Genomic DNA, 26,051 nt, shown 5'->3' on the forward strand with positions numbered 1-26,051 from the left:
CCACTCAAATACTAGTTTCCTAACTTAGGAAGGCCCTCTGTATTATGACACTTCTTAAAGTATCACAGTTCCCCTCCCCCCCATCTTGCTGCAGATTTTCAACAATGAGCAAGAGCAGGTCTCTCATGAACCCGGCCTTCACTCTTGGAATACACTGTGGGATAGCTCAGCCGGTACAGCATGAAACTTTTAATCTCAGAGTGTCGTGGGTTCAAGCCCCACTCTGGGCAAAAGATTCCTGCATTGCAGGGCATTGGACTAATTTTTGCAGGTGGAAGGTGGTTTTTTCCCATCTCAGTGACTAGAAAACTTCCCTTCCCTTCCAAAGTGTCCTTGTGCATGGAGACGGACATGTCAACATGGATGCAAAAAGAAAAGGCATTTTAACAAGGCCATGACAACAATATTCTAAACAGCAAGACAAAGAAGATTTTTTTGTTTTAATTAAAAAAGAAGCAGCAGCAAAATAACATATACAGTAGTTCCAACATGTATGACAAGCAATCTGCTTTGCCTGGGCAAAACCATCATAAGACATGTCCTACATTTATTGCTAAGCAGCACTTACATTGTCTTTATTCTCACAGTGTATTTATACCATAACAGGAATCTGTTTTTGAATCAATTCTCTCCACCATGGTGAATGGTGGTGGTGGGGCACTGTATTTTAATTACCCTGTTCACAAGGTCATTAAGAGTCAGTAATGATGGGGAGGTGGGCAAAAGAGATACAGCCTTCGGAGAAATGGGAAGCAAAAACCAAACACATGGTAATGGATCACTCCCAAAAATCAGCTGCTGGTGAGGACAACAAATAGGCACAGCAAGATCAAGAGTGTTAATAACCATGGTTTATGAAGTGGTTGCACACACACACACACACACACACACACACACACACACAGTGGCCCATTTGCATGTCATGCTAAACCATGGTTTAGTGTGACATGCATAAACTACAACAAGCCTTGACTTCACACGATCTCCCTCTCTTCCTGAGCAGCCAGAAGCTTTTGCTATCACTTTTAGTTTGGGGCATCTTCTGGACTCTACTATGTGGCTGACACTACCTATGGTTTAGTTTCACTAAGCCAGCTTCATAAACCAGTTTGACATTGGCTCTTTTGAAATGATCCGTTATGCGTTATTAAATTGATGCACCGCCCTTCATCCAAAGATCACAGGATGGTTCACAGTATAAAAGCACTAAAAGCATAACATAACAACAGATTGACCAGTATTAGCCAAGGTTTGTTGCTCCAGGCGGCATAACCAACCATGGTTAACCAAAAGCAAATGCTTCCAAACTCCTCTTCCCAGTCATGAGGGAGGAGACAGGGCAAGAAGGAGAATGTTGTGTTGCTTTTCTGGTTTAGAATAAAATGTGAACAGACTTCTATATCTACCTTGTCTTCCTCTCAAATGATAAGAAGATTAATGCCATGGACCAGGTGCCAGATATGTGGCAGAACTGTTTTCTGCATGTACATAACAGAAGAGGTAACAAGTTTTTTAATTTTCTGAGGAAGAAAATTTGTTAAAATTTCTCTCCAAACAACCTAGTTGGTTAGGCTATTGACTGGGACCAGCTTAGTATGGGTAGCACAACTTTTACAGTTTTGCTTAAATGGACTGTGCCTTGTTTACATTAAGGTAAGCAAAGCATCACAGTCAAAATCTCACAACCCCGAACGACCCACATTTCTCTCCAGAGGAGTTTTTGTTAGGCAAGCACATCAGGGAATTTGGAGGAACCTCAGAGGGCACGTGCTCTGTTTGCTGATTTCAGCAGCGTGACTGAGGCACCAGAGAATAATACTGGCATGTTGAACTTCCATAAACCGGATGCCATCTTGAACACGATACTTTTCAGTGGACACAGTCCACGCATGCAGCTGAGAACCAGCAAGATGCAAGCATGTGTGAACAAGCCCCCTAAGCAGTCAAAGGAACATGAGGCTCTTCTGATGAGTAATAGAACAGTGCAGCAAGGATGAGATGCAAGCCCATTCGTGTGACTTTTGGCAGGTTTCAACACAACATGGCAATTAACGTCCCTTACAATCCAAAATGGTACACCTTTTATTATAACGCTGTGCAAATTCTACAGACACTGCATAATGGCCTTGTAAGTGGCATAACATGGCTTTGTTGTGCTCACGTTGTACAGTGCATCACAGAACCACAATTTTAAGACTCCGAAGCCATTAATCGGACATAGAAACCCACAGGGCAAATGCAGCAGACCCTCAATGATACAAACAAAGGTTGGCAGCAACCACAGATGCTAATACTTCTCAACCTTGTCCCCATTGGAGACACCCCACAATTCACACGCTCCTTCCTTACGAGGAGGTCCTCCAATTAATTGCCCAAACTGAGCACATGGAATAGCGTTTTACCTCAACCAGGACTATTTCCCACAAAGCACAAGGCATAGAGATTTCCTTCCTCCTCGCCCCACCCCCAATTCATTCATACATTTGATAAAGCATCCTTGATAGGTGTGGTCAGTTATGGAGACAGGTCCTGAGATTGATTCCAAGGATGCATCTGTGGTCCACTGTAGATGCAACGTTGGCCTTGTTAACTGCATTTAAAGAGACCGGGTCCAAGCCTTTCTCTGTACACGTTTCTCAAGAGTTCCAGCAAATTCCCCACCTCTCTTCACAGCAGTTAAGCAGTTTGTTGTCACTTAACTGGAGGAGAGTCGGAGGAGATACAAGGAGGGGTCATGCATTCTTGCAAGTGGTCCCAAGTTTGTTAACTGCAGATATCAGAATGCCAACATCACAAGAGCACTTGCCCACCCTAGCAATGAAACGGAAGGTCTATGTGAATACCAATCCACACTATTTTCTATTTTGCAGAGGCAAGATGAAGGAAGCCTGAAAAAGTAATATTGAATAAGAGATCAACGTGAGATGGTCAAGAGCTGTAAGAGAGAATGGGCAGATATATGCATACACACAGACACACATCGGGAAATCAGCAATGTCAAAACAGCTCTGCCCCGCCATTTCCCATGAGGATGAAATCACAAGTTCTGATATCATGAGTGGTCCTCAGTCATGGGCAACCACATCACTCCTACCCTGAATTGCTATTAGCAGGGAATGTTTGCTTGACAATTCCTTTCCAATTTCTGGAGGTTCATATCGTCTGAGGTTCTACTGTGTGAAAAGTTCATTTTTGCATCTAACACGCATATTGGGGGAGGAGAGCAGGGAGGAAAAGCACATGTCAACAAAATAAATACTTAGTAAGATGAGAACTTTAAAAAAAAAAAAGAGAGAGGAATGATATGGATGCCTTCAAGGTTAATGACACAAACATTAAATGAAACATACAGGATAAAGGCTTAAATATATTTTAGCTCCTCAGTGGTCAGTATGACCAAATAAATAGAAAAATACACAGATTAGTAGCAGCAAATATCAATCAATTTACTGGCCATTAAGAAAACCACTTATTTCCCCCTTCCCTCTCCCACCACCACCCTTATTCATCCAGACAGAAGATGCTCAGAGCATCAGGTGGGCCAGTGCAAAAGATCTGCTATTCACAAACCGTATATTTCAGAACAGAGATGTGCTGTTCCAAATTGAAAATACAGAGTTCCAAGACAAAAACAAACCAGTCTCTGGCTCATCTCTACCATTCAAGTGGGCTCTCAGGTTTGGTTTCATGCAGTCTCCTCTCTCTTTTCCTGAATGGAATCCACTGTAGTATGGACCTCCTGAAATATAAATTCTCTTCCTCCCCACCAGGGATCAATTGTAACAGACCACTCATGCCTCTTGGAAAGCTGAACACCAGAAGACAAACTGGGGCAAAGAACAAGACTGCACGAAGGCCCTTTCTACCAAACTCTGAGGCTATGAAAGCCATGGTTGTTCAAAACAGTTGGAATTAAAAAGGGGTTAAAACCAACAGCAGCATCAGGCGAGGACAGATGGATGGATAGATGGATGGATGGATGGATGGATGGGCAAACCAAATAACCTTCCCATCCCAGCCAGCCATGGACACTCTAAAGTTGCAATCCTCTCCACATTTATCTGAGAGTTTAAGCCCCATCAAACCCATTGGGACTTGCTTCTGAACCAACATGCATAGGATCTGGCCTTGGCCAAATTAGCAATCGGTACATTACATAACACTTCCCTACTGAAATCAAGAGGATTACAGAAATGGCAGCTCTCTCGTTGCGTCATCAACTCTCATGCTCTGAAGTCGAGTGTCTACCTCACAGTGCTCATACAGGAATGATGGAAACAGGGGACTGGGAAGGGGAAACCCTACCGCCTGCCCGGATCCATGAAACTGGAGGGCGAAAACTCAAAATAAATAAATAAAAGAGGGTGGCAAAAATGCATTTTTCTTTCCATGAAGGTCAAAAAGCTATACAAAAGAAGAGCACGGGCAGTGCTTTATGCCACACTAGGTTTTTTTAAAATTTACATTATTTTAAAAATCGAAGCAGTGGGATTCACAGTCTGTGCCACTTCACAGCAGGGGGAGGTTTGTTTGTTTGTTTCTTTGTTTGCACTTGAAAAGTTCTCTGCATGCACTAAATCAGCACATCAGAATGTTGCGCTGAGCCTTTCTCCTTGTTGTGTAAGTCTACTCCCTGCAAGGAGTCTGGGGTTAAAGAGGCAGAGAGCATTGGAGAATGCAATTCCCCCACCTGCAGACTGAAGTGATAAAGTCCACGGCTCTAACATTCCAGTCCGTCCCTTTTGTTTTGTGCAGACCAGCACCTCAGCTCTTGAGATGTACCTTTTTGCAGCTTTTGAGAGAGAGAGAATATTTAAAGGGAAGTACCAAAGCAATACCATAAAGAAGGCTGATCGCCGAAGAATTGATGCTTTTGAATTATGGTGCTGGAGGAGACTCTTGAGAGTCCCATGGACTGCAAGAAAATCAAACCTATCCATTCTTAAGGAAATCAGCCCTGAGTGCTCACTGGAAGGACAGATCGTGAAGTTGAGGCTCCAATACTTTGGCCATCTCGTGAGAAGAGAAGACTCCCTGGAAAAGACCCTGATATTGGGAAAGATGGAGGGCACAAGGAGAAGGGGACGACAGAGGATGAGATGGTTGGATAGTGTTCTCAAAGCTACCAGCATAAGTTTGACCAAACTGCGGGAGGCAGTGGAAGACAGGAGTGCCTGGCATGCTCTGGTCCATGGGGTCACGAAGAGTCGGACACGACTAAACGACTAACCAACAACAACAACAACAACAGCACCAAAGCAATGCATAGGAACTCAAGAAACAAAAGAATGGCAACTCATATTAATGCATGAAGCTGCCTTATACAGAGTCAGACCATTGGTCATGTATTGTCTACATCTGGGTTTCCCAAATTTGGGTCTCCAGCTGTTTTTGGACTACAACGCCCATCATCCCCAGCTAGCAGGACCAGTGGTCAGAAATGATGGGAATCATAGTCCAAAAACAACTGGAAACCAAAGTTTCCAGTGGCTCTCAAGGGGTTTAGGCACTCTTTTCTCGGTCCTACCTGGGAGATGTCAGGGGTCAATCCTGAGACCTTTTGCATGCAAAGCAGATGTTCTACCACTGGACCGGCCCACCCAACCCCACTTGTTCGATTCTCAGTTAAATGAATCTGCTAAGCAACAAAATTGAGGAGTGGTTTCACCCATCCATGAAGGTCACGGGATGGGTCTGGATACGCCTGTGCTTCAGCGGCTGAACAGGCATGCAATCACAGCTGGCAGTATGTCAGAAAAGCGAATGCCAGCTCCCCTAAACAATGAGACTTCTGAAGGAAGAGGATGGTTGCAAGCCTGCCTGAGACAAGAGGTGCTGCCCAGCTATGTGTCGCCATTCTAGCAGCCAAGGTCAGGTGCATCCAGTTGAGCAATTGGCTATGACTGGCAATGCATAAACCTCACAAACACCATGCTTCCAATCGCTGACGGCCATCAGCCTCACACACTGTGAAATTATGGACTTGTTCAGGGCTACCCTCCATCTCTAGAGCTTATTGAAATACAGTGGTACCTCGCAAGACGAATGCCTCGTAAGACGAAAAACTCGCAAAACGAAAGAGTTTTCCGTTTTTTGAGTTGCTTCGCAAGACGGATTTCCCTATGGGCTTGCTTTGCAAGACGAAAACGTCTTGCAAGTTTGTTTCCTTTTTCTTAAAACCGTGCATTCACTTCAAGGAGCAACTCATAGCACGTGGTGTGGTAGCCTTTTTTGAGGTTTTTGAAGACTTTGGTGATTTTTGAAGCTTTTCCAAAGTCCGTGCTTCGCAAGACGAAAAAATCGCAAGACGAAAAAACTCGCGGAATGAATTAATTTCGTCTTGCGAGGCACCACTGTAGTCCCTTCCATATAAATTGAGTGAATATGCCGAACCGGCAAATGTAACTATGAAAATCAGGGATCAAGAAGAAGCCATCTATAAGGGGGTCTGGAAACCTTTCCTAGAATATTTGAAGAGTTGTTGCAAACACGTAAAAAGGCAAGTAGGATTTGAATGAAAAACAGCAGTAAATACTATGCACTAGGGAATAAATGGAAAGGATAGGACACAGAATAATCAAAATATGCAGCAACATGAGAAATTATGGGGAAACCATGGAGGGGTGGAGGGGAAGCCAAGTGGTAAATGAATATTAATGGGAAAGTATGTATTTTGTATTAAATTTGTAAACGTTTGAAATTTATAAATTAAAAAGAAATAGTACCCTCCGATCCGGAGGAAATTATTTTTATTTTTCCTATTATTATTATTATTATTATTATTATTATTATTATTACAAATGAAATGTGTGAAATAAAACTCATCCACAGCTATGAAAATGAAGGAAAGTAAAAGACACCAGGTTTTCTCAAAGTATGCTGAACCTTTATAACGGCTTTCAGTGTTAAATGTATTGAAATGACTAGGGCCCTCTTGTCACATGTAAGCTAGGGAGGCCAGCCCAATCCACTGCCAGGGAGTTTGGAATTGTGTGCTCCAAAAGACCCCCCCCCACACACACACACACTTCTGCAAGTGGAATGGCTCAAATTCATATTACTTCCACGTCAAAAATCGCCTGAATTTTTAACAATTTCTGACTGCTTGTGGCTTTTGTTATATTGTCCTTTCAAAGGGCACAATTTGCATGAACGCATGTTGTCTGTCTTTCTCTCCCCACCCCCAATACATTTGTTAGGATTTTTATCCACCTGTGCGGCTCCAGTATGTAGCACTATGTTGTTTATATCATGCGAGTGTCTGAGAGCGTGAGACAAGAAGTCTCAATACTGTTGGAAGTTTTAGTTTCACTTCTGTGTGTGATGCTGTCCTGTACTGCTGCTGAGAGAGCACAGACATGCTGATGGATTCTTTGTACAGTGGTGTCCCGCAAGACGAACGCCTCGCAAGACGGAAAACCCGCTAGACGAAAGGGTTTTCCGTTTTGGAGGCACTTCGCAAAACGAATTTCCCTATGGGCTTGCTTCGCAAGACGAAAATGTCTTGCGAGTTCCTGAGGGTTTTTTTCCCTTTTCCCCCCCTTTTCCTAAGCCCTAAGCCGCTTATCAGCTGATCCGCTAAAAGCCGCTAAACCGCTAATAGCGCTAATCCGCTAAACTGTCAATGGGCTTGCTTCGCAAGACAAAAAAACCGCTATACGAAGAGCCTCACGGAACGGATTAATTTCGTCTTGCAAGGCACCACTGTATATAGACTGTAAAATAAAGTAGTTTAGAGCTACTGATTGACTCTTTCTTGGATTTGATATCATGCTTTATCACTACCCGAAGGAGTCTCAAAGCGGCTAACATTCTCCTTTCCCTTCCTCCCTCACAACAAACACTCTGTGAGGTGAGTGGGGCTGAGAGGCTTCAGAGAAGTGTGACTAGCCCAAGGTCACCCTGCAGCTGCATGTGGAGGAGCGGGGAAGTGAACCTGGTTCACCAGATTATGAGACTACCGCTCTTAACCACTACACCACACTGGCTCTCCAGTGATGTTTGATGATATTTCATGTTCACGGTTTGTAAACCCAATAAACTGAAACTGGGATATTCACATACTTCATTTTGCATATTTGAATTGGATGCTGTAAAATAATAATAATAATAATAACACACCTGGAACGCCAACCCCCTTTTTAAAAATGGCTGGTTCCAACTCTGTAGGAGGGAAGGGCAATGGGTATGAAAGGAAAGGGGGACAGAATGCCATGGGGACAATAGGTTTTTACTAGCTTTGGAGGGGGAGAGACAAACCTCTGGCCCCAGATCTACTTTCTAAGCAAGTTACCCTACAGAGTTTTAGCTTTCCCTCTCCATGCCCACTGGCAGAATCTTTGCAAGCAGACAAAGATGTCTACTAGCAACTGTGTCTCTACAGGCTCATCCAGTATTGGCAATTCTAAGCGGCAACATCTCGCCCAGGCCCTGGGGCAGAGGTCTTCCGCAGCCCTGGTGCTCAAGAGCCTTTCATGCAACTGAAGATGCACAGGTTCAAAGCCAGGACCTCCTGTTTGCAAGGGGTGCGCTCTGCCATTGCGCTCTGGCCTGCCGACGGAGCTATGACTCCTGGCGCAGCACTGTGGCTGCTTTTCTCTCATCCAGACTGCCCCTTCTGAAGCTGCAGTGGAATGCAGGGAGAAAACGAAGAAGACGACGAAGAAGAAGAAGAAGAGAGAAAAGAAGAAGAAGAAGAGTTTGGATTTGATATCCCGCTTTATCACTACCCTAAGGACTCTCAAAGCGGCTGACAATCTCCTTTTCCCTTCCTCCCCCACAACAAACACTCTGTGAGGTGAGTGAGGCTGAGAGACTTCAGAGAAGTGTGACTAGCCCAAGGTCACCCAGCAGCTGCATGTGGAGGAGCAGGGAATCAAACCCAGTTCACCAGATTACGAGTCCACTGCTCTTAACCACTACACCATGAGCGAAACTTGCGCCCTGCCTGTTTGTGGCTCCGGTGCTTCCAAGGCCAAGACTCATGCAAAGGGGAGGATAGGGGTAGGGGGAAGAAGGCAAGGTTGAGCCTGAACGAATGAGCAAACACAACACAGAGAACTTGGCACCCTGCAGCGCATACTCGTGTGCCAAGGGGCAGCGGAATTTGAAAAAACCCTTTTGCTTCACCTACTTCGCCGCTGGCCTTGTAGGTGCTTTAAAACACAGAGAGAGAGAGGAAGAGAGAGCGCTGGAGAGCTGAACTCCTAAGGCACGGAGCAGAAAAAGCAAGGTGAATGGCAAGCGGCAGGCGAGAAAAGTTGCTCCCTCCATCAGGGCTGGCGGGAGGGGGGGAGGGAGGGAGGGAGGATGGAGCCAGCGGGAATCGCCGTCTCATTGTATGTAGCCCAGGTTCTCCATCTCGTTCTTGTAGCGCTGCTCCGACACTTTGCTCTTGTGCTGCTTGCTCTCCAGGTGCTGCCGGAACTCGGCCTCCTCACTGGCGCCAGCGTTGCACATGGAGCAGTAGAACTGGCCGCTGGGGGTGACGCACATGGCGAGGTCGCGCGGGATCCGCTGGCGGGAGCGAGGGTTGAAATAAGGGCCTGCAGGAAGAGGGGAGGGAGCGGAAGGGAAAGGTTATTCATGTCCTGCCAGAGAGAGGTCTTAGGGCCCAGTTCACACTGGCCAAAAACCTTAGAAGAAGAAGAGGAGGAGTTTGGATTTGATATCCCGCTTTATCACTACCCGAAGGAGTCTCAAAGCAGCTAACATTCTCCTTTCCCTTCGTCCCCCACAACAAACACTCTGTGAGGTGAGTGGGGCTGAGAGACTTCAAAGAAGTGTGACTGGTCCAAGATCACCCAGCAGCTGCATGTGGAGGAGTGGGGAATCGAACCCGGTTCCCCAGATTACAAGACTACCGCTCTTAACCACTACACCACACTGGCTCTTAGAAAAAGTCCAGGCACTGGATCAGGTCAAAGGCCCATCTGCATGGTGCAGCACCCTGTCCTCAGCATACGTTGTCGATGCTGATTTATTAACCTTGTATACCGCCCTTCCTCATTAGATCTCAAGGCAATTCACAACAGAAAAGTACAATACAAGAAACACAAAATCATAGAGTTGGAACGGACCCCAAGAGTCATGCAGACCAATTCTTACATTGGGCTTGGTCTATTCATTTTGCCGTTTGTCTTATGCGTAGTGGGTTTTATGCATGTTTCACATCTGTCTGTGGACAACTAGTAGGCATGGACATAAATCACGCATGTCCCGTGAGCAAGAAGACACTGTTTCAGCCTCCTTGCCCTGCAAGAAGCCTCTATGCAGGTAGGAAAAATATTCTGTGATACATTATGGCCTTCTGCAGTCTATGCGGCAGCTAGACAGGTGACTGGGAGTGGCCGACGAGACCATATCACACCGGTCCTGAAAGACCTACATTGGATCCCAGTACGTTTCCAAGCACAATTCAATGTGTTGGCGCTGACCTTTAAAGCCCCATATGGCCTTGGCCCAGTATATCTGAAGGAGTGTCTACACCCCCATCGTTTTGCCTGGACACCGAGGTCCAGCTCTGAGGGCCTTCCGGCAGTTCCCTCACTGCAAGAAATGAGGTTACAGGGAACCAGGCAGAGGGCCTTCTCGGTAGTGGCGCTCACCCTGTGGAACACCCTCCCTTCAGATGTGAAGAAAATAACAGCTATCTGACTTTTAGAAGACATCTGAAGGCAGCCCTGTTGATGGAGGTTTTTAATGTTTGATCGTGTTTTTAATATTCTGTTGAAAGCTGCCCAGAGTGGCTGGGGAAACCCAGCCAGAGGGGCAGGGTATAAATATATTATTATTATTATTATTATTATTATTATTATTATTATTATTATTATCTAATAGAATCACAGAACTGTAGAGACAGAAGGAATCTCAACTAAAGCATCCATGACAGACGGCCATCCAAACTGTTCTGACTTTAATTCTGCATTGGGTTGTATCCCATGTTAGTCCTACTCAAAGCAGACCCATTGGAAATAAAGGAGGTCCATTCATTTCAGGGACTATATTCTTACGGGACATCACAGGGATGGTCCTAAAAGGTAGCCTGGAAATCTCAAATAAATACATGCAATTAAACCAAGATCACTCCGATGAGCCTAAAGCTTTCTAAACCTATTTCAGTTACGTCTTGAGCAAGCTAAAGCACCTCTTGACCTACTCAAAACAAGTAAACAAACTGTCTGTCTCCTGGACTGTTTATTAAAAATTCCACTCCAGAAATGCTGGAGGTGAAAAGGATTCCCATAGCAGATGGCCTTGGAGGGTGGCTAATCAGCTCTGTCTTTCTGGACGACGGCAGCACGAAGAGGATCCAGCAGCAGTGTGGCAGGAGTCAAATGACCTGGCCTCGCGCCAAGGAAACTGAGCAGAAAATTGCCCCTGCTCAGAGCAGCATCAGGGAAGGGCAGATGGCAAATTAAGTTCTGGAGTGAGAAACCAAGGCTCACTAATAGGCAGACATACCCAAGCAAACTTTGGATGCTGTGAGGGCAAAGACAGGCAGGCAGACAGGGGTCATGGGGAGAGAAAATCAGACAAGTAAGTCTTTAATGCTCATTTTCTGCAGCACCAACTGCCCAGGTTCTTAAGCTTTGGAAACCTCAGGACAAAGTCTTTGCAGAGCCAAAAGGCACAATAATTTATTTATTTTTTAAGAAATTACGAAAAGAAATACAAGACTCTGTCCTCTGCTACCTTCCCTGCGGAAGAACATTTGTTCTCTTTAGTGTTTTTCATGCGTTCCTACCCCAATTTCTCCCTGGCTCCCCACCACCAAGCCAACTCTCCTCCCCTCCCTCTTCCAAACTACCTCACAATGCCTGGGCAGTATTCATCAACCTTGGGACCAGGGATAGTATTGGACTACACCTCTGCACGGTGCAAGTCGCTTGTGAAGGAGCAAAAATCAGCACCGTGTAAGACAGGATCCTCCTGTGTGTGTATGCATACATGTGTGTGCCTGAAAACCTGCACACACCATCCTTTGTAAGGATCTGAAAACCTTTCAAATAATAACTTAGCCCACAACCAGCACCCATTGGGAACGAAGCAAGCTGCATTAGCCCCATGTCATGTTGGCTGTCGGTTTACCGCTTGCTTTTATTTTCAGAGGGGTAGCTGAGCGAGATCATGAACCAAGATCATGGCCACTGGTCCCATCACCTCCTGGCAAATAGAAGGGGAAGAAATGGAGGCAGTGAGAGATATTACTTTCTTGGGCTCCATGATCACTGCAGATGGAGACAGCAGTCACGAAATTAAAAGACGCCTGCTTCTTGGGAGAAAGGCGATAGCAAACCTAGACAGCATCTTAAAAAGCAGAGACATCACCTTGCCAACAAAGGTCCGTATAGTTAAAGCTATGGTTTTCCCAGTAGTGATGTATGGAAGTGAGAGCTAGACCATAAAGAAGGCTGATCGCCGAAGAATTGATGCTTTTGAATTATGGTGCTGGAGGAGACTCTTGAGAGTCCCATGGACTGCAAGAAGATCAAACCTCTCCATTCTTAAGGAAATCAGCCCTGAGTGCTCACTGTAAGGGCACCTCATGAGAAGAGAAGACTCCCTGGAAAAGACCCTGATGTTGGGAAAGACGGAGGGCACAAGGAGAAGGGGACGACAGAGGACGAGATGGTTGGACACTGTTGCACGAAGCTACCAGCATGAGTTGGACCAAACTGCAGGAGGCAGTGGAACAGGAGTTCCTGGCGTGCTCTGGTCCATGGGGTCACGAAGAGTCAGACACGACTAAACAACTAAACAACAAAGCTGAGCGAGTCATCTCTTCGCTGCAGCCAAAACAATATACAACTGAGCCAGGGTGGACTAGGACCTGGGAGACCAGGGTTCAAATCCCCACTTGGCCACAAATTCCTCTGGGTGACCTTCAAGTCAGTCACTCTCTCAGCTTAACCTACCTTGCAAGGTTGTTGTTAGGATTAAAGGGGGGGAGCAGAAATACCACCTCGAGCTCCTTGGAGGGAAAGATGGACTAGAAATTAAGAAAGTAAACAAATAAACTTGATTGTGGCATAAACTTTAACCGTTCATGAATCTAGGGAACCAGGCAGAGGGCCTTCTTGGCAGAGGCAACCTCCCTGTGGAACACTCTTCCAACCGATGTCAAGGAGATAAAGAACTACACGACTTCTAGAAGACATCTGAAGGCAGCTCTGTATTGGGAATTTTTAAATGTTTGGTGCTTGATCATGTTTCTGTATATGCTGGAAGCTGCCCAGAGTGGCTGGGGAAACCCAGTCAGATGGATGGGTACTATTATTATCATTATTATTATTATTATTATTATTAGACTGTAACCCACCAAAGTTTATGTTGTAATGAATGTCAGCCTTTAAAGTGTCATCACAACAACAACAACTTAGCCTGACTCCTCCCTGAATTGTTTTGGTGATGGATCTGGGGTGCAGCACGGGATAAATTGCGGTGATCTGAGGGCCACAGGGCAGGTGGGAGGGGGGTCCCTTTCGGGATCTCTGCTCAACCAAGCTGATAAAGCTCATCCTCCTCCGGCCGAACCTTCGGAATCGCCTCCCGACGTGATTAACGACCTGAGCCTTTGATGAGGCCTCAGGCACATTCCCATCCAGCAGAGAATTCAGCAGCATGCAGAAGTGATGAGATTTATGGCTACATGGCTAAAGAGTTTTATTTCTCGCTACGCAGACAGAAAAGAAACATCCTCTCTCTATGAAAGCAGAGAACAACGGAACAACAAAGGAACAAAGGAGCAGGAAACCAGTACGTCACATCCGGCTCCTGTCTTCCGTGAGACTTCCAATAGCCTGGGCTGTCTCTGGAATGTAAACAGAGTCTTGTGACTCCAAAAGCACTGCACAGTGGCAAACAGAAACTAACAGTCCCTGCCCAGCCCTATTATATTAGTAAACCTCCCACTTACTATGTCCCAGGCTACAGCTTCAGCTATGGATGTAGAACTGGTAATTGGCTGCAATGATTCTGGAATCACAAGGTCTCTCATCCCTAACCTGGCTCTGCTATTGCTCAAAAGGAGGTCTCTAGCTTCAGCTAGAAATAACACGCACTGAATTGTCAGTTACAGATAGGTAGCCGTGTTGGTCTGCCATGGTCAAAACAAAATAAAAAAATTCCTTCCAGTAGCACCTTAAAGACCAACTGAGTTAGTTCTAGGTATGAGCTTTCGTGTGCATGCACACGTCTTCAGATACACTGAAACAGAAGTCACCGGACCTTTCTATATAGTGAGAAGGTGGGGAGGGGTAATAGACTGGAAAGAGAAGCTGCTGAATTGCAACTTATCACCAAACTTAAAACTATGGAGAGACCTGGTTTGAACAAAGACATTGGATTCTTATCTCATTATACATGACAAAGCCATTTTTCACCTTCTCACCCCTTGCTTTTTCCTGTTAGACCTATTGCAGTCGTTAAGAGTCGTCAACAGGCTCATCGCAGCTATCTGCCAATCACCCATTCCCACCACCCTTCTTAGTAATACCCCTCCCCACCTTCTCACTATATAGAAAGGTCCGGTGACTTCTGTTTCAGTGTATCTGAAGAAGTGTGCATGCACACGAAAGCTCATACCTAGAACTAACTCAGTTGGTCTTTAAGGTGCTACTGGAAGGAATTTTTTTATTTTGTTTTGAATTGTCAGTGTTTGAAAAAGAAAAGGTTCTGACCTCCTTTGACTCCTTCACCCGGTCCTCAGACCCTAGTTGGCACAAAAGAGTCCTTGAGAAAGAGTATCTTTGCAGAGTATTGCTGCTTTTATTCTTAAAAGTCTTCTTATCCCACCACGACCGACAGCTTTATACATATTAACGCAACCAGCTTTCAACCATCCGACCAACCCAACCCATGCCACAAACAAACCATCAATGACCACCCTATATACAAGCATATGTAGGTGAAAGTTTTCATGAGTCATGCTGACTCAGTTTCTTTTTGTATTAAAGAAACAGCGGTTATTTTTTAGCCGCGACAGCAAATATGGGAAGTACCTGTGTTACTCTGGACGGCATAGACGTTTCGTCTGCTCTGCATCATCTTGTATTCGTTCCCTACTTTCCGCATCTTCCTTTTGCCCACCACGTCCGATGACTCCCTGGTGTTGTGAAGACATGAGGAAGAAGAAGGAGGAGGAGGAGGAGCAGGGGTGTGGGAAGACAACAAGGAGATATATTTTACAGGTGTCACCGGACCAGGTTAGCAAAAGCCATTCCAATCACAACCCCTCGCTCTCAAAGAAGTTCAGTAATACCTACGAGAATGTGTTGTTTTGAGCTTCAGCCAGGCGCAACCTCTTGGCGTGATTCTTCCCTTGGTAGTGAGCCTGGGCCACAGCCGGCGAACTGAACGAAGCATCACACAATTTGCAGTAGTCATTTTCCGTGGCCAGGATCACCCGCCCTCCTGGTTTTGAGGAAGCGCCCTGGTCAGAAAGGGGGGGGAAGGCATTAAGGCACATCAACGTGGCTCGTTCTTCAAAACGGATGTTCTTGTACTTATTCATTCGGTTGGTGGGCATTCTCAGGGACTGGCTGCATGAAGAGGAGTGGTGGGAGGCACCAGCCAGGGAACCCCCAGAGGAGGAAGGCTCAGAATCAGGGGGTTGGTGGTGGGACATTTAGTAGAGGAGAAGATTGGAGGAGGGAGGAGGTGCCAGACACTGGAGGGGCAACAGGGTTAAATGGGCAGAAGGAGTCAGTGACAGGGAGCAGTTCAGACTCCGAGGCTGAAGCAGATGAGGAGGGTTAACAGACTGCTGAAGAATCCAGGGAGTCTCCCTCTCCTGCTGCAACATGCTCCCCTCCCGCCAGTCTCCCAAAACACACAGAATAATGAGGAGAGCTGAACAGAGGCCAGAGGTGCGCAGACGTAGTTTGAGACTGCTTAGGAAACATCTGGGAGAGGAGGAGCCATAAGTACCTTCATTCCTGACAATTGCTCCATAAAGAGCTACTGGGAAGTGTTGCTGAGCTATATGCTGTTTTGTCAGATAAAGAGTTAACTTCACTGATAACGGAGCCCTGTGTCTTTCGTACTGACCTGTGTCTGACTCTGGGCCTGACAGGTACAGAGTACAGGAACTTTTCAGTGGTGGCTCCACAACTGTGGAAATTGATTCCGTGCAATGTCAGCCAAGCCCCATTCCAAAGTCTATTTAAACAGGCCTTAACAACCTGCCCCTTAGCACAAGCCCCATCCCTCAGTACTTTTCAGTGAACCTCAACGACCTTTTTGCTTTGGCATTTAATGGCCAATTAAGACCCGGGCTACAGAAATGGTACTGTTGTCAATTTTGAAATATTACATTTATGCTAGGTTGCAGTCATTGTACAGTCTATACTGGCTTCTAACAGTGTTTAGAAGGAAATGTAAATTTAAGTGGTTATAATATTGTTTTTTACTGCTTGTGTGTTGGTTGATCATTGGTGAAGAACTCTGGTTGGCATTTTCTTTTGCCCTATACTTTTCTGCATTCACCCATAAGCATAAATGGTGCCCATAAAAATGAATGGCTCCCATTTATTTCTGTGTGATGGGAGAAAACAGTTGCAATCAGAGTAATCAACAGCTTTTACAGCAGGATCTAATAAAAATTTTTACATAAGAAATTGTCTCCCCCCAGTGGCTGACCTCATCAGCTACTGTAATCTTCACTCCCACCAAAACTGGTTTCCTTTAGCTCCTTTGGATCACTGGGTACGGTTAGCTAGGACTGGGGGAACGCATGCTGTGGCAACATCACAACACATGGTGAGTGATTCTACATGTTCTGGAGGCGAGGGGGGAAACTTGACAGCAGGGTGTCATTTTTTGCAGCATCCCATATCACACGTAGCTGCCATGTTTGCACGCAACACCAAACCATAGTTTAGCATTACATAGGTGAGTCCGGATGAGTTTCAGGCACCCATGTCTCTGGCTGGAAAATTTACCGGAATTTCACCTTGAAAGAATACTGGCTTTTCATTCCATTAGAGCCAGGGATCATGGTTTAAAACAAGGGGACAACGAGTGCAAAACCTCCCCCCCCCCTTGCACCATGGTCCTCATGAACTCCTCCATTTAAATTACATTGTCCTGGGAGGGCACCTTCCATGGATGCCAGTGGAATCTTCTCTACGGCCTCAGTCCAGTATACCTGAAGGAGCGTCTCCACCCCCATCGTTCTGCCCGGACACTGAGGTCCAGCTCCAAGGGCCTTCTGGCGGTTCCCTCATTGCGAGAAGCCAAGTTACAGGGAACTAGGCAGAGGGCCTTCTCGGTAGTGGCACCCTCCCTGTGGAACACCCTCCCACCAGATGTCAAAGGGAAAAACAGCTACCAGACTTTTAGAAGACATCTGAAGGCAGCCCTGTTTAGGGAAGCTTTTAATGTTTAATAGGCTATTGTATTTTAACATTCTGTTGAAAGCTGCCCAGAGGGGCTGGGGAAACCCAGCCAGATGGGCGGGGTATAAATAATAAATTATTATTATTATACCAGAACGGCATAGCAGCTGTGGTCCAGATGAAAGAGGTAGCTCCCCCGCATGCCCGACGGACCTCCAGGATGCAACTTACATAATAAAAATGCAGAGCGTGGAAGTCGCATCAAGGTGGGTGTTCATCAGTGTAAGCCTTTCTGCTTCCCTGTAACCTCCCCTCTCCTCCCATTGTGCTGTTCTGCCCCCCCCCCCCGCTTCTTCAGAGAGGATTTGTGCAGGAGACATGTGGGGGGGACGAGAAAGGGAAGCCCCCTTTGGTAGCAGGAGTCCTTAGTGCTGGCTTCTGCTAGCTGAACGACACACATTTAATATATTATCTAGCTGTAATATTTATGCATGGGAGTCCGTGGGACACAGCAAGGAGAGAGTTTCCCCCATAATCACCCTCACGCTGCTTTTTTGTAGGAGAACTAAAGCAGCTTTCAACAGAGCAGAGCAGAGCAATAAGTACCTTTTAAAAAATACATCATAAGGACACAAGATGAGCCCCATCTGGTTCAACATTCTGTTTTCACAGTGGGCAATGTGATACCCCCGGGGAAACCCACACGCAGGACCTGAGGGCAACAGCTTTCTTCCTTCCTGTGGCTTCCAGCATGCGATATTCAGAGGCATGGCTGCTTTCAACTATGTGGAATGAGACACATGCATGCACAAAAGCACATGGCAAGTATACGTCCTTGTCTCATAGACACTGGCCAGGGAGTACATCCCCGCCAAACTCAGTAGAACGTACTTCGATGCCTCCCTTTCTATGGAGGCACAGATTGCAGCTATAACAAAGGCGGCATTTTTTCATCTCCGCCAAGCTAAGCAGTTGGCTCCTTACCTCTCTCGCCCTGACCTAGCCACTGTGATCCACGCGATGGTCACCTCCAGGCTCGATTATTGTAACTCACTCTACGCGGGGCTGCTCTTGAAACTGACCCAGAAACTCCAGTGGGTGCAGAATGCCGCAGCAAGACTCCTCACGGGGTCCTCGCCGTGGGAGCACATTCATCCGGTGCTATACCAGCTGCACTGGCTCCCGGAGGAGTACAGGGTCAGGTTTAAGGTGCTGGTTTTAACCTTTAAAGCCCTATACAGCCTAGGACCCTCGTACTTATGGGACCACCTCTCCTGGTATGTCTGAGGACCTTACGGTCTGCAAATAACAACACCGTGAAGATTCCAGACCCCAGGGTGATTTTTCGGTCGTGGCCCCAGCTTCGTGGAATGTTCTCTCACAAGAGACCAGGGCCCTGTGAGATTTGACATCCTTCCGCAGGGCCTGCAAAATGGAGTTGTTCTGCCAGGCTTTTGGTCAGGGTTCAGTCTGACTCATTCTCTCTTTGTATAAGAACAAGCACAAAGGATGTTTCCCAGCCTGCTCATAGGTCCTTACAATATAAGTGGAAACAGTTGGTTTCCACAAATAAAAAATTATTATTATTACTATTATTCTGTGTCAACATGCTGTGGAACGCACACCGCAAAGCAAAACCTCCATACAACTAACTCACCTGGAGCGGAAGGGAAACCACCGGTTGGGCAGCTGGCTCAAGGGAACTGCTCATCCTGGCAGGAGCTGGACAGCTGTTGGCAGCATAGTAATTCCGAAGTTTCTTACTATGGTTCTTACCCTGGAAAGAGAGCCTGCGTTAACAGCTTTCATGGGCAGCCATATAGCTGTGCGACAAGAAAATGAGGCTGCAGGTGGGGTTTACTGTGAAGGTCGATGCAATCCTCAGCTGTCAATATTAATCAAGAGAGAGAGGAAAGGTTCTTTATCTTCATCCACACAATGTGGCTGTCATCAGCGTTTTAGGACTCTTTCACAATAGGCAATCCTATTTTGTTTGTTTATTATAGTCCACCTTTCCCCCAAAGAGCTCTAGGTGTTGTGAACCACCCTGTAGGGCTGGGAACTATATCGCTATATGGTCCAAAACCGGTTTCAAGTCCATATCGTGATATCAGTTCCATAGTTTGTGACTTGGCAATATATCACGAATCATGATGTGGGTGGGTGGGTATGCTGTACAAAAATCACAACACAGGGGAAACTGTGAAGCCAGCCAATGACACTACATAGCTCCATCCTTATTTCGGACATTGTGGCACCTCAGGTTAAGTACTTAATTCATTCCGGAGGTCCGTACTTAACCTGAAACTGTTCTTAACCTGAAGCACCACTTTAGCTAATGGGGCTTCATGCTGCTGCCGTGCAGCCAGAGCACGATTTCTGTTCTCATCCTGAAGCAAAGTTCTTAAACTGAAGCACTATTTCTGGGTTAGCGGAGCCTGTAACCTGAAGCGTATGTAACCCGAGGTACCACTGTATATTGTGATGTTTAGCTGGTGATATATCACAAAGTTGAAAACCAGGTATTGCGCAGCGCTACTGCCCTGAGATCTATGGATGAAGTGTAATATACATATTTAATAACTAATAAATAATAACATGGTTCTCTTCCTCCCTGTTTTATCCTCACAACAACCCCGCAGGTAGGTAAGTCTGAGAGACAGTGACTGCCCCAAGGTCACCAAGCACGTTTCAACCAACCCTCTAACTACTAAAGGTAAAGGGACCCCTGACTGTTAGGTCCAGTCGCGGACAACTCTGGGTTGCGACACTCATCTCACTTTACTGGCTGAGGGAGCCGGCGTACAGCTTCTGGGTCATGTGGCCAGCATGACTAAGCCGCTTCTGGCGAACCAAAGCAGCGCACAGAAACGCCGTTTACCTTCCCGCCAGAGAGGTACCTATTTATCTACTTGCACTTCGACGTGCTTTCAAACTGCTAGGTTGGCAGGAGCAGGGACTGAGCAACGGGAGCTCATCCCATCGCGGTGATTCGAACCGCCAACCTTCTGATCGGCAAGCCCTAGGCTCTGTGGTTTAACCCAGGGTGCCACCCGCCTCTAACGACTATACCACACTTTATTTACTAGGGACAGAATACACACACACGTGTGTGTGTGTGTGTGAGAGAGAGAGAGAGAGAGAGAGAGAGAGAGAGAGAGAGAGACTGGTCAAACAAACAGCCTCTCACTGGTCATGTAAAACATCAAACACACTGCAATTGTAGTTTTCAGTCACACAAAAATCTCATCTCATTTTGCACATTTTAACACTCAAGATATACCCAACATGTTTCTGTCGAAGATGCCTCGCATTGTGCAATAATGCATCTGTACACACAACCTCTTTTAGGATGTTTCCTTTTATGCTGTGCAACTGACTGCGGAGGTCAGCAGTACAGTGGTACCTTAGGTTAAGTACTTAATTCATTCTGGAGGTCTGTTCTTAACCTGAAACTGAGCTAATTTAGACAGGAGGGCGGAGCAACCCACCTGTCCATCACCTGACATCAGTGTCACCAGGTGAACTTTTCCACCCTTCCTAAGTGTTCTGTCCCCACCTCCATCATTCAGCCTGGACACTGAGGTCCAGCTCTGAGTGCCTTCTGGTGGTTCCCTCGCTGCAAGAAGTGAGGATACAGGGAACCAGGCAGAGGGCCTTCTCCGTAGTGGCACCCGCCCTGTGGAATGCCCTCCCAACAGTTGTCAAACAGATAAACTACTATAGGCCTTTAAAAGACATCTGAAGGCAGCCCTGTATAGGGAAATTTTCGATGTTTGATGAACCCAGTCAGATGGGTGGGGTACAAATAATAAAATTATTATTATTATTATTATTATTATTATTATTATTATTATTATTATTAGTGGTGTGCAGTGCTGGTGTTCACAGCTTCCTCCTCACCTGGTAATGAGCCTGGGCTTGCTGTGCAGAATTCAGCGTGACGTTACAAAGCCTGCAGCACAAAGGCTTACAAAGTTCCTCCAACACAGGGTCCTGCTCCACCCCTGTAGCAAGTTCCTCATCTTGTGCGAGTGGCAAGGACGGCCCCAGTCCGAGAGGTTTCTGTGGGGATAGTCGCAAGTTGGCTGCAGGCCTGGCGCCCACTGACATAGGAAGCGATGGGAGCTTCTCAGGAGGAGCAGGGGGAAATCCAGCTTGCTGCAAGAGGATCATTTGTCGAGAGAACTTCTGGCATTGCTTCCTTTGATGACAGGAGACCAACGTCGACTCTGGATCAGAAACACAGAGAAGTTCCACTAAGACAGGAGGATCCAACAGCAGGGTGAAATTTAAGGGGGTGAAATTTAATTTCCTGCCATTTTCTTTCGTGAGGGGTCATAAAGATATGGTTTTGGGCGTGAAGATTTTAAATCTGCTATTATCTTTATGATTGGACAACATTTAGCTTGGAAAGACTACGTTTGATGAAGAATCACATAAACTGCTTTCGGAAAATCCCAAAATTCAGTTTCTGAAAATGTCAGGTAATGCATAATAATAATAATAATAATAATAATAATAATAATAATAATAACTAACTTGGGAATCAATACCTGAAGGAGCGTCTCCACCCCCATCGTTCAACCTGGACACTGAGGTCCAGCTCCGAGGGCCTTCTGGCGGTTCCCTCACTGAGAGATGTGAGGTTATAGGGAACCTGGCAGAGGGCCTTTTCGGTAGTGGCACCCGCCCTGTGGAACGCCCTCCCATCAGATGTCAAGGAAATAAACAACTATCTGACTTTTATAAGACATCTGAAAGCAGCCCTGTTTGGGGAAGTTTTTAATGTTTATCGTGTTGTTAATATTCCGTTGGGTGCTGCCCAGAGTAGCTGGGGAAACCCAGTCAGATGGGCAGGGTATAAATAATAACAATTTATTATCAATATCATTAAATCATAGAATCATAGAGTTGGAAGGGACCTCGAGGGTCATCTAGTCCAACCCCCTACAATGAAGGAATCTGAGCTAAAGCATCCATAGCAGATGGCCACCCAACCTCTGCTTAAAAACCTCCAAGGAAGGAGAGTCCACTGTCAAACAGCTCTTATTGCCATTTTCTTAATGTTTAGTCGGAATCTCCTTTCTTGCAACTTGAAGCCATTGGTTCGACTCCTACCCTCCAGAGCAGGAGAAAATAAGCATGATCCCTCCTCCACATGACAGAACTTAAGATATCTGAAGCTGGCTATCCTATCTCCTCTCAGCCTCCTCTTTTCCAGGTTAAACATACCCAGCTCCTTTAAGCGCTCATCTTATTTATCTCATAGACATCTGAAGGGAGGGCGTTTCATAGAATGGGAGCCACTACGAAGAAGGCCCTCTACCTGGTTCCCTGCAACTTCACTTCTCACAGCGAGGGAACCGCCAGAAGGCCCTTGGAGATGGGCCTCTGTGCCTGGGCTGAACGATGGGGGTGAAGATGTACAGGGCCAAGGCCATATGGGCCTTTAAAGATCAGCACCAACCTTTGAATTGTTCTGAGAGCCAATGATGCCCTGATCGTCAATGAATTCATCTAATCTTCCTCTAGAGCCCTGCCTTTTGTGGGAGCTAGTTCCAAAGTTTAACTATATGCTGGGTGAAACTCGTACCCTCCAACATTTCTCCAATGAAAACAGGGATGTCCTATTCAATAATAATAATAATAATAATAATAATAATAATAATAATATTTATACCCCGGCCATCAGACTGGGTTGCCACAGCTACTTTGGGTGGCTTCCAACATATATATAAACGTAATAAAACATTAAACATTTAAAAACTTCCCGATACAGGGCTGCCTTCAGATGTCTTCTAAAGGCTATATAGTTTCTTATCTTCTTGGCTCGGGGGTCGAACAACTCCACACCCTCCAACATTTCTCTGATGAAAATAGGGACGTGCTCGGGGAAAGCAGGACATTCCAAGATCAAATGAGAAACCAGGATGGCTTCTGTTTATCCGGGACTGTCCCTGGAAAATAGGGACACTTGGAGAGTCTGCAAGTTTTGTGAACCTATGTGCCATGCATAGCACAAGCTCTGCATGCAAAAGGTCCCAGGTTCAATCCCAAATGTCTCCAGGTAGGCCTGGCAGGGATGCCCTGTCTGAAACCCTGGAGAGCTGCTGCCAGTCAGTGTTGTCAACCTTGAGCTAGATGGGCCAGTGATGTGACTCAATATTAGACAGCTTTCTATGTAAAAGCTATTTGGCCAGTGAAATGCAACCTTTAGCTTTTAACTAGAAATACAAACTATCCTGCAAAGGCACATCAAAATCTACCTGCTTTTTAATATTTTCCTCACCTCTGTGCTAAAGCAGCCAGAAACAAACTTGAAAACCTAACTATTACCTCGTTCAACTGCCGGAGCAAAGAGGACACCTCAAATTATCCAGGAGCTCTGACCGGTGACATCATCACTCCTGCTCTGGAAAAAAAAAGTCTTAAGGCTTTGATCCCCTGCATCCCCCCACTACTACACAGCTGATTAAAACCTGCAGTATTAAAAAATGCAAACTATAACAAAGATATAGATGGGCACAAGGAGAATGCTGTCTTGTAGACCTTCCCCCAACATGCTTCTGGTGGCTAATAAATCGAGGAAATGCATGAGGGAACATGGGCAAATGATGGAAGCAGTGGAGATTATCCAGAGATGCAAACGTGACTCATTGCTGTGCTTAAAGCCAGCATTCAAGGGTTGGTTTGGCCCACAGATTCATTGAACAGGTCCTTTATCCTCAGTTCCCCCTTGTGTAAAATACAAAGGATGCAACACCGGGAGGTCATATAACTAAAATGTTATGTGCATTTATTACCCTTATTAAAACGTGGGGTTTGCACTTGAGGTGATAAGTCATTCGCTTAGGGGGGGCTTTTTTTAAAGGCAAATTCCTGAAGGATAAGACTTTGCCTGTTGCTGGCTGTGACAGAGATACTGCATGCTTCTAACTGTCATCATCATACAGTACTCAGCTTGCAAGTGCAGTATCTGGCTATCTGAAGGCATATTAGTAGTGCTATAGATCACACACCCAACACCAGGCACACACAGTATCCGATGCGATGCATTGCAAAGAAAACAAACCCACCCTCCCCCTTTGCAAAATGCCCCTAAAGAAGTGTGCAACGAAGCTGAATGAAGCCACGCACAGCCCTGTCCACACGCAAGTCAACCCCACTTTGTCCAATGGGGCACGTAGGGTCGCAGCTGCTCTTAGACGCCGGCTCCTCGGCTATTCTATTCCAGGCACATCGAGACGAGGACATGACGATGGACCTACCGGCTTCGCGAAGGCTGGTGGTGGAAGGAAAAGAGAGCGATTCACAGGAGGCTCCTGCAAGGATTTCCCCGGAGATGGAGCCGGCCGGGCGCGCGCCGCATCCCTGAGCTTGGGATCTTGGAGAGCTTTCGTGGCGCCTCTTTTATAACTTAAAAAAAGCCAGGTCTAAAGGGGCTACGAAGAGAACCGGTGGAGGGGCGAGAAAGCCGGTGGAGGGGGGGGGGGAGAGCAGCATAACCGGACACAGATGGAAACAGCTGCAGGAAGTGACTGCAGAGCAAAGCGGGGAGGGGAGGAGACTTGGGAAAACTGCCCTGTCACGTCTCTCTCTGGGATCATGAGTCTCTCCATGCGCAGGAGAGCAGCTGAGAGGATGCGCTCCGCTCCTCGGTCGCGTCTGTGCCGCCGGTTGCTCTCCCGTTTGGACCTTGCGAACCACCAGCCGCTAAGCAAAGCCCCGGCGGAGCGTGCAAACTTCCCGGCGGCGTCTTCATAGCTGGGCTGCGGGCCGCTCCCGGGGACCTGCTGCCGGCGCTTCGCCCGCTTACTGGGGAGCAAAAGCTAAGGAGGCTTCCGCGGCGGCGGAGCGGTAGATCCCCAAGGGTTGGCCGCGTCGCATCTGCGCGGTCCTAGAGGTATCTCCTGAGAAGGGAGCCCCGCTGACTTCCGAGGCATAGGATGATGACCCAATCCTGTGCATATTTACTCGGGAGCAAACCCGTTGGGAATTTGCTCCCCCCAAATTATGGGCGCGCAGGACTGTGCAGCTGCGCCGGGTAATGCTGTGCGTTTTTACGCAGGAGTTCAGTGGGGCTCGCTCGTTTCTCAGTAAGAGTAGTGGCGTTGAGTTGCTGCTAAGGCTGTAAGCCTCACTGCTTCCCTTTGTGTAAGCCCCATTGAATTCAGTGGGATAACTGAATAGGCCTGCAGGATTGTGTTTATAATAACTCAACAACCTCAGATATGCAGATGACACACCCTTGATGGCAGAAAGTGAGGAGGAATTAAAGAACCTTTTATTGAGGGTGAAAGAAGAGAGTGCAAAATATGGTCTGAAGCCACTGGGCCCATCACCTCCTGGCAAATAGAAGGGGATGAAATGGAGGCAGTGAGAGATATTACTTTCTTGGGCTCCATGATCACTGCAGATGGTGACAGCAGTCACGAAATTAAAAGACCCCTGCTTCTTGGGAGGAAAGCAATGACAAACCTAGACAGCATCTTAAAAAGCAGAGACATCACCTTGCCAACAAAGGTCCGTATAGTTAAAGCCATGGTTTTCCCAGTAGTGATATATGGAAGTGAGAGCTGGACCATCAAGAAGGCTGATCGCCGAAGAATTGATGCTTTTGAATTATGGTGCTGGAGGAGACTCTTGAGAGTCCTATGGACTACAAGAAGATCAAACCTCTCCAGGATCACACTTCAAAACTACCTTGAC

The 26,051-nt window shown here is 46.5% G+C and overlaps 1 protein-coding gene and 2 long non-coding RNA genes across 4 annotated transcripts; 1 reads left to right on the plus strand and 2 right to left on the minus strand.

The window, feature by feature from the left end:
- Positions 1 to 406: 406 nt before the first annotated feature.
- On the minus strand, positions 407 to 5,230 carry LOC309342440. The gene is made up of 2 exons (XR_014156817.1): positions 2,042 to 5,230; positions 407 to 1,852 (listed from the first exon to the last, which is right to left on the minus strand). It is a non-coding gene; the product is annotated as an uncharacterized lncRNA (long non-coding RNA).
- Positions 5,231 to 5,938: 708 nt separating this feature from the next.
- LOC309342387 lies at positions 5,939 to 7,846 on the plus strand. The gene is made up of 3 exons (XR_014156761.1): positions 5,939 to 6,029; positions 6,360 to 7,383; positions 7,715 to 7,846. It is a non-coding gene; the product is annotated as an uncharacterized lncRNA (long non-coding RNA).
- A 1,089-nt stretch (positions 7,847 to 8,935) lies between these two features.
- ZMAT3 (zinc finger matrin-type 3) lies at positions 8,936 to 25,662 on the minus strand. Of its 2 annotated transcripts, XM_081862817.1 has the most exons (7): positions 24,611 to 25,662; positions 23,679 to 23,749; positions 21,243 to 21,571; positions 18,997 to 19,116; positions 15,267 to 15,433; positions 15,003 to 15,106; positions 8,936 to 9,545 (listed from the first exon to the last, which is right to left on the minus strand). In XM_081862817.1, the coding sequence occupies exons 3-7, from the start codon at positions 21,513 to 21,515 to the stop codon at positions 9,334 to 9,336; spliced, it is 876 nt and encodes a 291-aa protein (XP_081718943.1). In that variant the 5' UTR covers positions 21,516 to 21,571; positions 23,679 to 23,749; positions 24,611 to 25,662; the 3' UTR covers positions 8,936 to 9,333. The 2 variants fall into 2 exon arrangements, with proteins under 2 accessions (XP_081718943.1, XP_081718942.1); XM_081862816.1 differs by lacking the exon at positions 23,679 to 23,749.
- Between the last annotated feature and the right edge of the window lie 389 nt (positions 25,663 to 26,051).

This window comes from Podarcis erhardii (genome assembly GCF_964252035.2).
Source record: "Podarcis erhardii genome assembly, chromosome: 5".
Lineage (NCBI taxonomy): Eukaryota > Metazoa > Chordata > Lepidosauria > Squamata > Lacertidae > Podarcis > Podarcis erhardii.